At 48.6% G+C, this 18,647-nt stretch overlaps 1 protein-coding gene across 1 annotated transcript; it reads left to right on the top strand.

Annotated features, from left to right (window-relative positions):
* Positions 1 to 3,591: 3,591 nt before the first annotated feature.
* Positions 3,592 to 4,815, top strand: UCRPA7_5666 (putative fungal specific transcription factor domain-containing protein; the record flags this gene model as incomplete). Its single annotated transcript, XM_007918211.1, has 2 exons — positions 3,592 to 3,608; positions 3,660 to 4,815. 2 exons carry the CDS (start codon positions 3,592 to 3,594, stop codon positions 4,813 to 4,815), a joined length of 1,173 nt encoding a protein of 390 aa, XP_007916402.1.
* Positions 4,816 to 18,647: the final 13,832 nt, after the last annotated feature.

Below are 18,647 nucleotides of genomic sequence, written 5' to 3'. Positions count from 1 at the left end.
AGACTAAGCACGGACTATTGCCATCAGAGGATGTCAAATGTGTGGCTAAGCATTCCTACAGGTTCTCGCATCCAGAATTTGTGATGCATCTCGGCATTGCTTGCGGGTGTTCGGAGAATTATTCTCTATCAATAACGAATCGATGGCCTTATCACCGCATGTATGCGGTTGCAAGTGGAATATGTCCACCGAGTGATTCAAGGTTTTCGCGGCTACTCGTTTTACAACTTCGGTCATTGAGACACATTGCTGCTAGAGCTTGTCGTTGTTAAGACAATTTTATTAAAGATATCGAGTTTGAGAATGAGCTCAACCATCCCTAAGCCCGTTAATGAGGCGCCAAGCTGCGACCAACAAAACCCTCCCCCAGATTGAAGCGTCAGCCACGAGGGAAGGTAGCGAGATGCGATACTATAATTGGAATGCCATTCGAACCCCTTCGATGCAATGAGAACATTTGATCCACGCCCCCAATGTACAGGCCTCAGCATCATGTCAGAGGCAGTATAGTCTCAAGAGTATTATCAAAGGAGAACGTGGTCCTTGGCCACGGCCGCAAGGTAGAACAATCTTTAGAAGCTAGGTATAACAGGACAATTGTTGCACATTACACGAATGAACCGTGCTAACGCCAATGTCTCCGTTCGTGGTCTGCACATCCCAGTAATAGTTATAGTTAAAGCAAGGCAAGTAATACGACTAACTGAGAGATTAAATCGTCTGTCAAAAGATAGACAAGAGTTCTACCGTGACTACACTGTGACATGATTTAGATAATGAGTCGAAAGTTTTCTATCCCTCTGCACTTCAGCACCGAACTGATGAACTGTCATGTCTAGCAACTGGGAGTCTTGAGGTAGGAGGTGTGGCATTCGTCTAGACCATAGTCCATCATGCCTAAAAGCAGAGAGGCCTATCACTTTTTCTCGGGTCCCAAGATCGGAGTCCTGTATCTACAAAAGGCCCTTGATACTGAATAATTGTTGAGGCTGATTCTCCACGCTAATGACTCGTCATTCAGAGGAAGTGAGCACCTCCCCCGCAGTCGTATTTGGAGCCATCATTGTGGGGGAGAATTAGCCCCGGCTAGGAAGAAGATTACCGAGGTCATTTGCCCAATCGACAGTCATTGCCGGTAAAGCAAATCCGGAGTCTAATGAACTGCCCGTACCCAATGAGCTGCCCCAATTGAGGCCTCTCCAAGTGGGGGGCGTATTCAGTATCTCTGAGCGGCTTTCAGATTAGAGAGCCGAGAGCGGCCTGACGAGCGAATGCTCTGAAACTGCATTGGTGTTTACATTATTAGAATAAGTTATGATTAAAACGGTGTGAAGTCTATTATGCATGAGTGTGTTCTTCCTCTCTCGGTCATTGAAGTCCGGTGCAACTCCTAAACTAGGAAGACTCGCTTAACTAAGTTGGAAAAGTGAAGAATGTAAGGCCACCAGCGAGTCTCTGCAGCATTAGTACTTCAAATTTTGGAGATCTAGGTCCGGAGCAACGGGTCAAGTGAGGAGGCAACGGTGTCTACTGACCTCTGGAATCAACCTATGGTGGAACTACTGATGAAGCGTCCCAAGGGGAACTGTCGAATCATTGCCCAGGATTCTTTGGAATAGCTTCAAACTTGCTGCCCCTCCACAACTAGTCTCAGTTCCAGCACGGCCCCAGACGCATGGCTTGGCCATAGTGGCGCTTTCCCCATACCCCACAGTCCCTTCTTTCTCCAACTTTTCTTCTCCCAGTGCCCCTCCATCTTCCGGAATTTTGTAATTCTGTGAAACCTCAAGCTGGAAAGTTCTGTGGAGGGAAGATACAACAAAGATGTCTTCCGCACAAGTAGACTCCGGCGAGCAGAAGCCCAAGGCTGCAAACAAGGTCAGAAAGCGAGCTCCAAAGGCTTGCTTGTCTTGCAGGTCTCGGAAGGTTCGGTGTGATGTCTCGCAAAGAGGCCGACCGTGTATGAACTGCTACTTGGACAGCGAAACATGCGTTGTCACCGGTCGAGCTTCGAGATTGTAAGTTGACTACGTACAAATCCATCCTACACTCCTGACTTATATCTTGTCATAGCCGGAGAAACCGCGAGAACGAGAATGTCCAAGTATCGCATCCGCCATACGCTGGAGAGGCCTGTGAACACAGTCACTCGGCAGAAGCCGTAGTCCGATCACGGACAAACGGTGATCCAGTTCCTCACCCTGGAACTGAGCGCCCCGTCTCTATCACAAGCACTCCAGATGCAGGAAATGAAAGAAGCGAACCCGCTCTCGCTCCTCGAGTTCCTGATGTTGCCGATACAACGAATGGTGCTTCGAAAAGTCAGAGCCGACCGGCAGCACTGCCCCATGCCTCGAATCAGCGTACTAGTACCAGCACTCCAACTCAGCCTCAAGTCCCTAATGGGCTTCAATGGCCTGGAGAACAGAACATGGGCTTTACCTCTGATATCACATTCTCTTATTATCCGTGGCTAGCTATCAGCAATCTTGCAAACATTCTCCCTCAAGATGTCAACTATCTTGACATGCAAGGATGTCTACGAGTTCCCACAAGAGCCGTTCTGGATGAGTTTGTCCAGCAATACTTCCTTCATGTACATCCTCTGTTGCCTCTCTTCAATGAGGGTGACTTCTGGGAAATGTACTGTCACCAAGGCTTTGGCGCTGCTCCACCGGAGAAGATGTCTCTCCTAGTCTTCCAAGCCATGCTCTTTGCCACTTGCAATGTACGTTAGCAAGGCCAGATTGTAAATAACCTGCTGACCTTGAGTAGTTCCTTTCCCGAGACAGCATCAAGGCTCTAGGCTTTCCAAGCATTCGAGCTACCCGAGCGGCTTTCTATCGACGAGCGAAGGTAAAGGTTTCTAATAGTGCAAAGTAAAACACTTACTAACATTGATAGCTGCTTTACGACTTTGAAAGCGAGTCCTCGTCGATTGCCATCGCCCAAGCCGCCCTCCTCCTCTCTTTCTGGTCTCCCGCCACGAATAAGGGTAGCAAAAATCCAAACAGTGGCTGGCTGAGCACAGCTATCCAACAAGCCAAGAGCGCAGAAGCCCATCGTTATTACTCCATACTTACCGGCAACGGCCCCCATCACCCGCGTCTGGTCAAGCGCCAAAACATTCTCAAGAGACTCTGGTGGTGTTGTATAATCAGAGACAGAGTCATTGGTTTGTGTGTTCGGCGCAGCATCCAAATCACACGAGCACACTTTGATTTCGATGCGCATCCATCACTGGGCTACAGTGACCTTGGAGATGAAATTGAGAGGAGCAAGGTGTACAATCCTGGTACAAAAAGATGTTTGATCGAGATATTGGCCCAGATTGTCGAACTGTGTGTCGTTCTCACCGATATACTTATGCTAGTTTTCCCGCTAGACGATCTCCCTGGCTGGGGGCGTCAATTGGCCGAGGAAGATGCGGGTAAGGTGAAGCAATGCAAGACGGACTTGAGAAGGTGGTATAAAGGGGCTACCTTACGATTTCCCATGTTTGGCGGCGGCGGCGTAGCAAGGATGAGTACAGGTGCAAGCGGCAATGGGAAGGAGTATCAACATGACTCGGTAATATTGTACACAAATATGATGTACATGTATTACCAGTAAGTGTGATTACGCTTAGCAGGGTACCGGGTTGCTGACCACTTCTACAGTTCATCGAGAGTGGCTCTATGCCACCACGAGATTCTCCATCTAGCCGTCGCGTCTGCCGCACCTGGTCTCGATGGCAACGCAAGTCCTGACATGTCGACAATCTACGAGAATCGGTACGAGATTCAGGATGCTTCTTCCGGGGTAACAGAGTGTCTCAAAGAGCTTATCCAGCTTCGTCTGGCTCGTTGGCTTCCTATAAGCGCGGTCGCTTGTACGGCACTTCCGCTGGTTTTGCACATACTGGACGTGAAACTCTCCTCCCCGAATGGGCCTGGAAATTCGTTCGATCCTAATGCACAGTCAGCCCTCAAGCAGCACCGCCTCAATATTCTGATCGAGGCCATGAAGACATATCAACCACAATATGACGGCGTCGATTGGGTCAGCGAGACGATAAGACACATCATCAACCTAGCGCAACTTGACGACGGCAACAACAGCCGTAAGGGCGGCAATAACAACGGAGGAGGCATCAGCGACTGGACAGACATCCTGTCATCACATCCGTCCGCCTATCTCCGCCTAGCGCTGACGATGGACCTCAGCCTAAGCAAGAACAGGCTTCCTGAGGAAGGTGATTTCCCTGCCAGTCTGCGAGGACTCTTTACAGGCGGCTTCAGCCCAATAAAGATCTTACTAGGTCATCACGGCGGGAAAGTCCCGCAAAATGCGCCCGCGGCCGCCCAGACTATGGCTGGTCTGACATCGCAGTCTGGCCCATCTATGCAGACATTGTCGGACTGGGCAGCAGTTGATCAAGCGATGGCCTTTGGATTAGAGACAGGCACGCTGCAAACTCTACCTTCTGACGAGGAAACATCGCCGGCATCTACGGGCCACGGCACGGAGGGGACATCGCCTGACGGGCCAGTGGTGGGGGAAGCCAACATCGGTGAGATGGCCGACCAGGCTTTCGCCGAGGCCATGGACATTCTGGAGGGCAATGTCATGGACGCGTTTGGGTTCCGCGACGAGGACACTGGATCTCCCAGTGATATTGACGGCGTCAGCTTTGATGATGGCGGCGAGGGCCCTGGTGAGTGGGTTGAGAAAGCGTGGCATGAGGAGGACGGTGCAGAATATCGAGCTGATCAGGAGACAGCCAAAGCGTTGTTAGAGGCAATGGACACAGATCCGGTCGGTTGTGCGGCGTGAGATCTGCAGCGGGCTACTATATACGGGACAACAGAGTCTAGGCTGGTGATCTGATATGATGATAATAATGATGTATTCTGCGTTATTGACAAGTATACTGCTGTGGAGCCTGAGATAATAGATTTATGTAATTGTGTACTCGGACCGATGCGCTAAAAAGAAAACCATGACGCTCCATCTATCGGAATCCTATAGATATAAAGGATCGTAACTCATTTCTACTCCTCTAATCAGTTTCGTCTATGTCTAAGTAAATTGGCGAGGCTGTCGTTAGACTGTATCTTCGGAAGCGTTGTCTCCTGCAAGTAGAGGCTCCTCTTCGACATCTGCCTTTCGAGGCAGTCGAACGAAGAAGAGCGTGATCATGCCCAGAGCACAGAGGACTGCCACGCCGAAGTACGGCAAGCCAAGCCACGGCATTCCCTCCTGTCCCTTATTCCGTCTCATTCCTACTGCAAATAGTTCTGCGAGAAAAGGCTGCGCGAATACCAAGCCCACCTCTTCAGAAATTCCGAGCAAGCTGAAGAGTCTTGTATGAAGTCTGTCCTCAACATAAACTGACGCGATGGCTCGCGTCAAACTGTTGAAAGCCGAACCTAGCGAGAGCACAAGCAGCCCGATAACGAAGGCAGTGAGCGTAGGGGCCGCGCCCATCAACACAAATGCAAAGAGGAGAAAGAAGTAAGAGCCACGAGCCAGGATGAGATCGCGAAACCGGTGATCGTGCTTTTGTTTGTGATGGTCAATGCCCTCAACTGGCGTTGTTGTGATGGTCGGGCTGGAAGATGAGGAAGTTGATCGCTCAAGTGCTTCTGTCTGAATTGCGGCAGGATCAGCCGTAAAGAACGGTGACCTTAGGAGCCAAGTCGAGAGTGTTGGGACGACTACAACAGCCACTACAATATGGGCTACGCCGTACAGAGACCCAAGGTAGCCGGTTTGTGCTATGGCAATATCGTACCGCTTTGACGCAAATTGATTGAGAAACTGGCCAGTTGATTGTGTGATGGGAAAGTTGATGATTTGCAGCAAGACAAGGATAACCATGGAGGCTGACTTCATAAGTGAAGTTGATTCCCTGAGGTGAGCAACAAGATTCCCCAGCTGTGTCTTGAATGCGGGCCAGTACGAGTTGTTACCATGCAAGCCATATTCTGATAACATATCGTGATGATGATGTTTAGAGTGAGATGATTTCTGCAGTGTCTCTGGAACGAGGAAAGCAAAAAAGCAGAGACAACATGTAAACAGCGTAAATGAGGCGAATATCACCGGCCACAAACCAGTGTGCTGCATCAGGAGGCCAGCCAGAGCGGGACTGATCAAGGTCCCGAACATACCGGAAACATGAGCATAAAGGAATACCGTACTCCTTAAAATAAGGCAAATTAGCTTCGATTGTGCGACCGATATTGTGGATGGCAATGATCGCTAACCTTGAAGACTCGGGTACAGTATCTGCGCAAATGCTAAGAATAATCGCAATTATTGTAGGATTAGCACCTCCAAAGATGGTTGCGATAGGAGTTAGAGCGACGAATTTTACAGGTACAACATCTGAAAAATGGCAAATCAAAGCAAACAACACCATGTCACAGATTAAGCCCAAGATTGCAAACAGCATGACTGGTCGACGCCCGATTCTGAAGAAAGTCAGCGCACGCGCTCTCGTTATCGCTTCTTCCGTCACTTGTTCACTCGATGACATACCGGTCAGCAGCCATAGCCCATGGGAAAGCAACAGAGAGGGCTGCAATCAAATCGTTAGTTATTTCTGGTGCTTAAAGAGTATGTGATCAGAAGTGTTTCAAGATTACCAACAATCGCCCTAATAGCGAAGTACAATCCAAAGATGTAGGCCATCTGCTCCTGGACACTATCCACTTTGCAAAGATGCTCGTCAATTGGTCCTTCAGAAAGTTTCTGGCCGTGCTCATTGTAGTATTGGCGACACAAAACAGCTTCGACCAGGCGTGTTGCGCCGAGATGGAAGAACCCGATTCCAGCAGTGCCTATGGTGCTGCCACAAAGCATCGCGATGATTGTCCGGGCTCTGCGATCCTTGAGATTTAAGATGCGAAACCCGCCATCGTGGCCTGCATCCTCTGCGCTTTGGTTACCCAGCAGAGGAGTATTTTCCATCGTTGTAAACGCGATCGGATCTTTGTAGGTTTATTCTTCTCGTCATGCGCTTCCAACCACCATGTTCGTTTGATCCAATCCAGGTATTAGGACGCGTGTGCAGAATTTCGAAGTTATCGAAGTCAAGTTAATAGCGCAGGCGGCACGACTGTCGCGAGGGGCGCTCTTGTTCTTGAATCATATCTTCCAGCGCGGTAACATCCATTTTGAGGTGATTGTGGTAAGCATCCAATTCCTTCGCCAATCCCACCAAACCAACGTGGCATGAAGACCCGACCTTGTGCTGATGTGAGATTAAACGATGTCAGAAGCTGATGGGAATTGAAGAAGCCTAATTTGGCTAGATAGAGCTTGTAGGCTAACCGTACCGACAGTACTGCATGTTCATAATTATTCTGAAGTAGAAATCTCGGGCCAAACAAAGTATGTCGCAATCTGGGCAATCCAGCATGACGAGATCTCGGTTCCAGACCTCTAGGCGTGTAGTGTGAGTAGTGCGATCCGACCTTCGAGAGCATCTCGAATTGCTTGAGTCTGTTGGGAGACTATGGCAGGATGCGACCATATTACCCAGCCCGGATCGAGGCTCCATCTTGAATCCCAGTGCCATCGTCTCGGCTACGGCGAAAGTACCATGAAAGTCAGGGCGTTTCTACGCCACACTTCGCCTTAATCAGGCCATAATAGAAATCTGAGATCAAGATTGACTTTGGCTGAGACGCATGGCAATTGATAAACAACGGCAGCGGCAACGGTACGGAGCTTGAAAGGGAAATTGTATGGGAGATCCGGCCCGGGATGGAATCTTGTTACGGCGCGGGGCTTACTAGCGAAGATCGGCGGCCGAAGTGAGGCAAATAAGGCTGTGATGTCGACGTGCATACAAGACACTGCCTTGGAACTTGAGCCTCGAATAGAAACTCCTCCCCATAATTCCCAGTAAGCTCAATCTTGAAACAAAACAAAAGCTGTATCATGAGGCGCGAAACTTGGAAAATTGAGGCTCTAGATCCGGAGATTGACAGGCAGCGCCTCACTATCAAGCTTGTCAGCCCGTCCTTGAGAGACTCTGAACGACAACCCTGCATCGTCATGGCAATAGCCACCACATCGCTTAAACAACCCAGTAGCAGCTTGACATAAGCTACACAAAGAGGCGTTCAACGATAGACGCCGCATTGACGGTCTGTCATGTGAAGGAGACATTGCTCAAACTGCCCACTCGCTTGCGATAGCACGCCTGATCTTCGTCTGTGGAGAAGCTTGAGTGGTGATTGCTGTCTGTGCAATGCTCGCGCCTTACATTTTCTGACACTAGCACTCTATACACCTGGGCAGCTGGGATAGTCGAGGTGACAACCATGTACCCCTGAAGCGAGCTCTCCGGGCTCTTTCTCGAAGCTCCTTTACTTACTTCTCTTAGGTCATCGACGTACATGGTCTAGAAGACTCTAGACGACGGGATAACGTAATGGATGCGCGTCGGGCGATACGTCGGTCATCCTAGAGGCTCCAGCTGCACGTCACCCGATGCAGCGCAGAGCTGCAGGATTGGCGAGACCTTTCGACAGGCATGCCCCAAGCCTGTGTCTTCTTGAGTGACACCGCCTCAGAAGATCTGAGAAAACATCGGCGCAGAGATATTAGGGGTCCCGGAACTTGACAAGGTTGACATTGAAGACAAGGGACATCCAGGACTATCTTGAGCCCTGAACAAATCGGAACTCTTCATAATGTCCAGGCTATGCGGCCCGCATAGCATGCCGTCTTCCCCGACTATGGCCCTTCCAAACTAGACGTGTGCTGGAGTCACACCGCCTTAATGTGGCCGGGAATCTCTATGCAAGAGACCAGGGAAGGAAAAGTTAAGAGGAGCGAGTAGTTCACGAAACTCGTACCTGTCGCAAGGGAGACCCTCCCAGCTGCTGGACCGCAACTCCTCGGGCAACGCTAGATGTGCCCAATGACCCTGCCCTATTCTTTATGGCCCCGATGACTCCCCTGTCGAGTCCCTGCTCGCAATCTCACACGAAAACTCGCCCAGTCATAGTCTGCCAACAAGCGCAGCCACGGTTAGTTTACGAGTACAGCCTAACTGCAACTGCTTCAGATATCCCAAGAGCTCGGTTCAGTCATATCTCATATGCCATGGTGTCCTGGAAATCCTTCCTTCGAGGACTTCCCGGAGTCTTCCCCGTCTGCTTGTCAGCGTCAGCTTGCCGGGGACATGCCTTCATAGGGCGTCTAGCCTACAACTATGGTTGGAGGACATGTTCATGTCCTCCGACTTGGGGCCATCATACGGACTAGTATAGGATCTTCATCATGCGCTTACGGCGATTAATTTCTTCTGTTACCTACTGAGTCTGTTCTTGAGCCGGTCGTATCCGTTGACCGAGAGGGGATAGTTCTTAGATGAATACATATTAGCGTCTTGCTATCTCAAGATATTTCTGTGACTGCATACAGCACACATCAGCTGTCAACTTAGCTTCGGGAGTCCAAAAGAGGTATATCTAAACCCAGGATAAAACATCTTTCTTGTCCCACTGTAGCGCCACGTGGGGGAGCCTTGAGCGAACCCTTGATATCCGACTAATCGCTGCGATGCCGTAATTGACTTAACAAACAGCGATCAAAATTGCCAGGGACGCAATTTTGGCACCTGTCAAGATGAGGCGGATCGTGATCTGCACTCTGTGCAAGATCTCTAACTTCAGCGGCTCGATCAATCCGTACCATATGTGTAATAATATCCCGATCTTGGGACTTCAGAATACCATTGTGGCTAAGAAACTTGCATGTAAGGCGAGCAGAAACTAAAAGGCGACGCCAACCAGGCAGGTTGAGTCGCCACAGCTGGAAAATCTTCGACAGGGGTTTCTTCAGCGCCTCGCTGACTGCTAAAGTCACCACTTCAGAGCAAGATCTATCCCTGGACTATTTGCAGAAGATGAGATCAGCGTTGCTGCAGCTGAGCCGTATTTAGGTCTGCTTCAGCATTGTTGACTGACACCCGTCAGGGTGACTATCCACCTAAAGACGCAGAAGCAAGCCAGGGCCTGACTTACCAATGAGCCTGTTGCGGCTTGCCCAGTTGTTGTAATGAATTATCCGTATCTTGTTGGGCTCTTCCACATCAAGAACCAACTCCGGCGTTCTGCGGTCCAAATCAAGGAAAGTATACATATTACATACAGGTGTGTGCTGCAGCTGGCTCAGGTAGGACACTATTCACCATGTTTGTTGGATCTCGATGCGTCGTCCGGCACCCTCAACTTCCGGCCGGGATTTGAATCTAGACCAATTGCTCTCCCAGAACGACACGAAGCGCTGCCTTGAGCCAAAAGTACCTAATTCTTTGTTATTGACCACCATCTCACTGTGACTGGTACGCCAACTCCAACTGCCTCGAGGGCCTCGAACAACAAAGCCTAACATGTATCGGGCATTGCCCCTTGTTAGGCTAGGGATGTACTACCCTCCAAAAGCATCCCTCCTTAATGCGCGGCTACTCATCACACAGTGTTATGCCAGAGGACGGCAATGTTGACTGGTCACATTAAAGCTTGGTCGCCTAGAATCCGGGGCTCCTCATCCTCTACAGATCTAGACCATTTGGGCATTAAGCGTCGACAATTACCATCTGCCCACCACACTACTAATTTTGAATACCTCGCCTCTTCTTGGCCTCCATATCTGAGATACTTCTAATGTTTCCGCAAACAGCCCTGTGACTGCCATGTCTATGTAGTGGACATACATCAGCCCAGTCGCGGGAGCGACGAGTATCGTAGGACCTTTCCCACTCTTCGGCAGTATATTCGGCCATATCACGAGCTAGTTGCAACAATCGTTGTTGTCGATATGGCAATAGCAACCAGAAGTCAAGAGGAGATGGAGAGTCACCGGCAGTACTCCAAGTCACAATCTGTTACAGACATGGCTGGGCCTTCAAATAGGCTCATGTCGTGCCCGATGTATCCCGTTCTACCCACTCCTGTGTTACCATTGTCCCGAAGTGACAATATACACGCCCAAGAAATGATGGTATCACGGAGTAGTGGTTCGGTCTCAAGCACAATCCCATCTAACCCAGCACCGAGTCAGCCGGCATCCACAAGGCTAGTGTATTTGCTACATCAAGATTCTTCACCAGTCTTTCCGGCTATGTCATCTCTTTTTGGGTCACCAGAGTCTACAACATCACTATCCTGCTACTCGAATCGCAGCTCCTCCATTGCTTCTTCTGGTTCCTCATACTCTTCGCCTCGTTCTCATTATACTACAGCTTTTTCTTCTGTCCACAACTTCGCTAGTCCTCCAGACAATTTAACAGGGCATACAACACTATCTTCGACTTCTCAAAACCAAAGCCCAGATCATTCTGTTTCTGCAGAGGATGGGGTTTCCACGGGAAGGAGTTTCGTTCTGTTGCAAACGCCGCATCCAGCACAGCGCAGCTTACCTGCCCCTGGAGGTACCGGTACCCACCTCTCACAGACCTTCCGCGACAGACACCCCTTATATGAATTTTTCCATGCGAACCTGAAGGAAAGAGCACGCACTATCAGTTCTGGGCTTGAAAAACTTTCACACTCCGTGCTCATCATAATCCAATCGTACCTAAACGACAAAGATCTTCAGCGGCTGCGGTCGTGCAACTACAACCTTTACAAAACAATCAACGTGCAACTTGCTCAAGATTACACCTTCAACCGAATTAGGGATCTCACCTTGAGAGAACAGAATGTTTGTCATGGGAGAGCCGATACGAACCCTCTGGGACAATGGGGTTGTTTTCTGTGCTATAGACTGCTTGGGCCTGAACATTTCGACCGTAGCACTCAACCTAAGTACGCCAAAATCATCACAGATTCGTCTTCTTTACCTGGAGTTGCTGGAACCTACACTTTCACTCCAGTAAACAATATTTCCCCTGTCTATGTATCTAGTGCCGGCCCACCACCTCCTGCTTCGACCTCTCTGAACCTTTTCCGAGATCCCTTCCAGAAGGGACAGATGAATTACATTGTGAACTGTCCTGTTTCACGACAACCGAGTCAGGGAGGGCGGTCGAGTCTTACCCTGTCTAGGTGTGAAGTCAATACACAGCTAGAATCAACCGCGACAACAAGGGTTGATGACCAGCTAGAACCACCACCAAGACTTGTGACAAAAAATCCAAGATCCGGAGACATTGTTTCTCTCCGAAGATTCTGCATCACCTGTGGAGTTGACAGTGGACTCTACCCTCCTGGTCTACGAGCGTGCATTGCAACAAGAACTGGGTCCGAGTGGTGGGTTTGTCGGTGCAAAGTTATCTGGGATAGGGAAGCCGTAAGCAAATGTCGAGAATGTGGACTGAATGCGCCGTACCAAACAGGAATATTGGGAGACGAACCAGAGTGGAAACCAGACGTGGCCGTCAAGGATGAGGAAGTGTGAGGATGCCGGCTACGAGAAAGCCTCCCTATTGCAGGACTTCTAGGTCTTCAGCATGGCTGGAGTTTCCCAGGCAAGACACAAGCAAAAGTGGTTTGTTACAATCCTTTCATCACATTTGCATGTCTCATGGCTAACACATGTTTCTACAGAAAACGATGACGAGCCCACAGTGGTCCTAATTTCAGGATCTGCATCTAGAAATCACAATGCTGCGCAAGTACTCGCCAACAGTCATTAGGGACACAGATACTACTGAGGAATTGGTATGAGGTTGGAGGAGGCCGGCCGAGCAATCACGCGAGCCACGTCGTGGGAGAACTCCCACGTAGACCAGTGCTGCACTCTGAACACCGTTGGCATCTTGGCCGACACTGCGAAGTGCCCAGCTACTACTTACCGCACTTTTGTCACTTCATGCGGAAAACTTTTCTTGGGTCGATTTTCTAAATGTGTCTTTCTTCGTCGTGTCTTCAGATTAGTCCTGTCCGAGATCACACTCTGTCGACGATGTTCCGAGACATCAGTCCAGATACACCCTATTTGTCCTTCGTTTAATTCAAGCTGATTTGCCTTCATTGGAAGGTCATGTTTCTATAACCATTCATGCCACATTACTACGAATCGTGATGCCAAGAACAGCTGCGAGTACTTCATTTGCCATCATGTTGTGATGCGGCATGCAGGTTGCTGTCACTCCCAACCGTATCACTATATCACCAACACAATGCAATGCAAACTGTCCCTTCAGCCGTCATGGTCTAGGCCTTCTTAGCTTGTGGCTTCAGCCGGATGATTTGTTTGCTCATTTGTTCTGCTCTGGGAGACAAAGGGTGGACGGGCGGGCACGCTAATACGGGCGCTCCGCCTGCCTCGCTGGAAGATGCCAGTCACTGTCAACACAACAAGTCTTGGTAATTTCATATCCTAAAGATAGAACAGAAGCAATGGTAGGACTCTAACACTTGCCGAATTGCTTTCTTGGTTAGACTCGCGCCCCCGAAAAATTTCCAACAACCAACGGCCCCTTCTGTGTGGTTACCAGCTGGCTGGCACCGAATGACAGGCGACCGCCTCCCCCACCCATGTCCTACCCCATGCAAGGTATTTCAAGCAAACATTCGGCGAAACGCGCGATTCACAAAGATTTACATGCCGACGGATGAAAGTTAGGCCTTCTCATATTCGTCTCTCCAATGACAGCTGGCGGTCCTTGGCGAAGTGAGGTCTGCTGGTATCTCCGCAACCCCCCAGCCATCAACGCGTGGCTGGTACTGTTCATCGAAACGAACGGCCGTTCTGATATTCACGAGTACTTTACATACTTTGATGACCATTTTGGATTGGATGGGGACGGTTCGTGATACGCATATTGTATTTCGGCAAATAGAGTGGACTAAAGACCGAGCGAGATGTCGTACATTTAAAGCAAACGCGCTCAGACGAGATTTGCCGTGTTGCTCGATTGGGCTTTTTGCTGCAACTTTACTTATCTGAGCTTGAATGTTGGTTGAAGCTCCTTTTCTGACGTTTCTAAAATGAGATAGGGGTCTTGAGTTCCAAGTCTTCAAGTGTTGTACTATTTCCGATGCATAATGAGTGCTTCTTGTGCATTTATCTTGATCATAACTACTCCCCAGAGAATCCAAACATCTCGCACTTGGTACCTAGAGTTGCAGCTAACAACCATGCATATTATTTGAAAGATGTATGAATATCATGTCCTTGCTGGAAAGGAAACTTGCTCTATGTGGTGTTGCATTCGCAGCAAATTAGCCCCATTAGACCATGACATGAAATTCATTACCACACCTTTCGATATCTAGCCCAAGCGTCTTTATCTGCGAATTCTTGGTTTACTCATAATGTTGTTAGTACATGAACAAGTCTAGGTTCTCTCTAGACTTACACTGTCAGTGGGCGCTGCGGTCTGTATCGCATGAAAGCGACGCCACCCGGCATCAGTGAGAGGAACTGTGATCGTGATGGTGGAAGACAAATCGCTGATAGGCACTGTCGCCCACTCCGGCACCACCGTGGTTGGCTCCAGAGTTACCGTGAGCGTAGTAGTTGTGCTTGGTGTAATTACAGGAATTGATAGGACGGCCTCTGTAGTCTGACTCGGGATGACTGGGATTGATATGACGGACTCCGTAGAGGCTGGCGGAGCAGGAGGCGGTGGGTTTTGGTATGAGCCGTATGATCCGTATTCTCCATAGCTACCGTAGTCTTGAATCACTGACGCTTCCTCTCTCGACTTGAGGTTGAAAAAGAGGCGAATGAAGCTGCCGAATCCGCTGCCTACCTTGTCGACATTCGAAGCTGGGAAGGGGGCAGGGAGGGCAAGAACTGCGGTATTAGCCAGAATGGCTATCGCGAGGGAACGGTGTAGATACATTGCTTAGGGATGTTCTGGAACATTGTCTTTGGAAGTTGAAAGGTCTGGCACGGTGATCATCCCCTTTATACTACCGTTTGATGCTGGCAAATAGCCGTTCAGGGGTACATGCTGGCGGGCAGCCGCCATTAGACACCTCGTTTGAACGTCGCCTCACCTCTGAACACTGGTGAGACCTCGTGAGATCTCACGTTACTAAACGAAGGTATTCCCCGTTGGCCACTCAAATGTCGTCCTTATCGAGCCGAGACGGATATCTGCATCAAGTCCCTGCCTTTTGCACTCAACTGAGTCATCATTGGTATTTTCCAAAAAGAGAGCTGCGTTGCTGTGCAATCTAATAATTAGGTATCTAAAAGCCCTCGGAAATATGCTTTGTCTGTGAGTGCCGTCTGACAAGGGCAAACTTCCAGAACATGACTTGGCGAGTGCCACATCTGGCGACCGTCTCACGATTTCTCGTTGGAAGAGGGCAACCAAATCCAATCTGAGGCCTGAACTAGACATGATCCTCGGAAGTAGATATTTTCAATCAATTCAGTCTGCAGGCAAATCATGTGCGTAACCTGTCACTGCTTAGCGTCCTGTGGTCTAGCACGAGCATTTTCCGAACGATACCTTCCTGGAGTCCGTATAAGTTAATTAGTTAGAGCACGCGTATGGCTGGAGTGTACGCCTTGTCATAATATCCAGTCACTTTCCAAGCTTAGAACATGACAAGGCATGGCGTTTGAAGTCACGTCATACCGTCTTTGGAAACGGAACCGGACAGGGCGGCCCCTGGATGCAATTTCCATGTATGCCTATCAACTGCCGAGTTTTGGATCCTCGCATCCGTGCTTGTTTAACATCAAACTGAGAATGCAACACGAGACGAGGACTAGTGACTACTAGAGCAAACACGACGACTCACCTCCAGATTTTGTTTTGGTCCCTTCAGGGGCTTAACACTGCGTTTTCCAGGCATCTTCCGGCTAGGGTCATTTCGCTATGCGCATTGACAATGAGTATGGCATCCGAAGTCCTCAATTCTCTCATTGTTTATAACCATACCAGAAATATGTGGCCAGAGAGTCAACAACAGAATTATTCTTCTGTGCAATCAGGCGATTCGGACGCTCCTTCAACTGGTGACTTAAATCCTTCCAGTAGAGAGATCATCATCACAAGACCTCAACGTTCTCTTTCAATATGCTTGCTTTCATTGGCTTTGATATTGTTCTGGGCGGCAGGTTTTGCACTGGGACGACTGTCATTCTCGGATCCTGATTGCTTACGCCGACTATCACGGAGTTGTACGTATTCTCAAAGGACAGGTATCACTTGACACGGTTTGCGAAAACTAAACGTCTATCACATTCCAGCCCCTGTGCTTGACGATTTGGAGATTGGGTTCTCAGTCAAGCGTTTCAACGGCTCATTCATGAGAGAGAACGTTTTCCGCGAAGCCCCATCTCCTCACGTCGATGCTGCATGGGCAGCCCTCGGCGTAGACTGTAAGTAATTTCGGACAGGGGCAATAAGATTTTCTCAACATTACTATCATGAGACTAAGAAAGTCCAGACCGACCTGTCATCATTCAATCTGCATACCAATCGTCTGCGGGACTTCAGCCGCATCATGTCAGAGTATCAGACAAATACGGGGGAGGGTTTCCTGCCAATATTGAGGGACTGCACCATCTACACTGCCTGGTAGGCCCTTATCGGCAACTCTTCCTACATGTTTTGCTGACATGACTGTCCACCATAAATAGAACCTATTGCGGCAGTCACTGTATTTCAATTATGATTATTACAAAGTCAGAGGAGAAGGAGCGTTTACCAATGAGGATTATATTCTTCGAGTCCATATCAGTATGGTTATTACCAGTCAATACCTTCATAAGTCACCACTGCTGACAGCACAGTAGCTCACTGTGTAGATATTTTGAGGCAGCAGTTGATGTGTACGGTGGATGTTGGAGTGCTTGGCCAGCTGTGGTGGGATCGATCTTATGCGAAGGCTTTCCCTGACTTCAATACGAAGCATATATGTCGAGATTTCGAGAGAATTCGCCAGTGGGCCGAAGAACATCAAGCTCCTGTAGATGTTCCTGCAGACTATCTACAGCCGCCTCAGAAGAGCGATGTGTTTGAGACTATACCCTAAGGTAGGGCAAAAATCGAGCTCAGGGGGTGGTGACCTGTAGATGCTTCCCACCCCGCGCTGTTTTACTTTTACAGCCCTATGGGCTTTTTGGCTTCATAATGGTCAGATACATTCAAAAGGCTGTTTTCGGTAAGCACGTACCCAACTTATTGAGCTGGGAAAAATTGGGTCACCCAAGGCACCCAACATCATATAAGCTAGGCGAAGTCACCATATACAGAAAAGACTGTATAGCGATCATCTGATCCCCAAGTGAATAAAAGCAGGTTTGGGCTGTCACTTTCCTAATTCGTGTGAAGCTCGTAGTGCCCCACAGACCAAGCATCTCTCCGTTCCTTGGCTTCCAACAAACTTGTCGTCGCAAGTGGTTAAGCCTTTTTCACTACCAAACTCATCTATAACAAAATAAGACTCTATACGATCTTCCAAACACTCCAGTTTCTGGCCCGAGAATCTGCTAGAACTTGTATTAAGGAATTCACCCAAGGAAATTTTCCTAGGCTTTCAAAAATAACTACTATTTTCAAATACAACAGAACCTTTTCGAGCCCAAACTTCCACCAGAGTCGTATTGCACTCTGGCTCTCCTACCAACAACAGAAAAAATCAATCAGTAACATCCTTCCTTACTTGCTTGTTATCTCGCAGTTTCTGCTCATCAATGCCAGGGAGATACTGAAAGCAAATCATCACGAAGAGTTGCCTCATGATCTGAAACAAGCAGTCACCTATTTGCTTCCACTCTAGTCCTCCTTTTCTTCCATCTTGCAAGCAGCAATCCACCTTGAGTTGAAATTGAGCATCATAATACCATCACCCAGAGCAGCTACTTGCAACTTTACGTAAATCTCTTCCCGATCTTCCTTTCGCAATCCGACTCCACTACCATTGTTTCTTACTCCCGAGACCAGCTAAGCATTACCTCGGAAGCTTTCTTGCTCCATCATTCTCCAATACCTTTGGTCTTTACCAATTTTCCTACGCCTTCTAGCTTTGACCTTGAACTTGTGTGCTTTGCATTCAAATTATACATCTTTGAGACTAGGCGGTTACATCTTTTTCATATAACCAGCTGTTTGTCTCACGGTAACAATCATCTATCTGTGGTTCAATTGCGACCATTGTGACCAAGCATTACCTAGATCAGATGAATTAGTCATCCTACAGGAGTCCACAAAGTAAGTGAATTTATCCTCTGATTTGGTAATTGCTTTCTGCGTATTGTTCTTTGTGTTTTGTCCTTTACTATTCGTCGAATTGCGTCAAAAAGTTTGCGTTCAGTTTCATTACCGGCAAACTGACCAAGCAAAGGATTCCACGCCTGACAGTCGCAATCAATCAATCTCTTTATACAGAGCATTCTCATACAAATCTGGCTTATCAATACTAGTGACAAGGGAAAGTGCAAGTAACAAAGTCTTGCATACGCTTGGCATTGAATACCTATCCTATCAGCCTGGGAATTGCCCACAGCGATACAAGGGCACATCAGCGATCATGGCGTTGCTTTATGACCCTCTGGATCCATCAGTGGCCAGTGATGAAACAACACTGAGCTTCTTAACAATCAAAGAGCATGCACGTAATAAAGTGCTAAAGGGAATACAGGAGATCGAGATGAGAAAGAAGTACTTGCGTTCGCGGTTCGGCCCTTCATGTTCAAAGAGTCGCAAAGGCGTCCAAAAGCTTAACGAA

The sequence above is a fragment of the Phaeoacremonium minimum genome, assembly GCF_000392275.1.
Source record: "Phaeoacremonium minimum UCRPA7 unplaced genomic scaffold PA7_03_scaffold_424, whole genome shotgun sequence".
NCBI lineage: Eukaryota > Fungi > Ascomycota > Sordariomycetes > Togniniales > Togniniaceae > Phaeoacremonium > Phaeoacremonium minimum.
The sequence above is the reverse complement of the archived record's forward strand: the minus strand, read 5'-3'. Positions and strand labels throughout refer to the sequence as shown.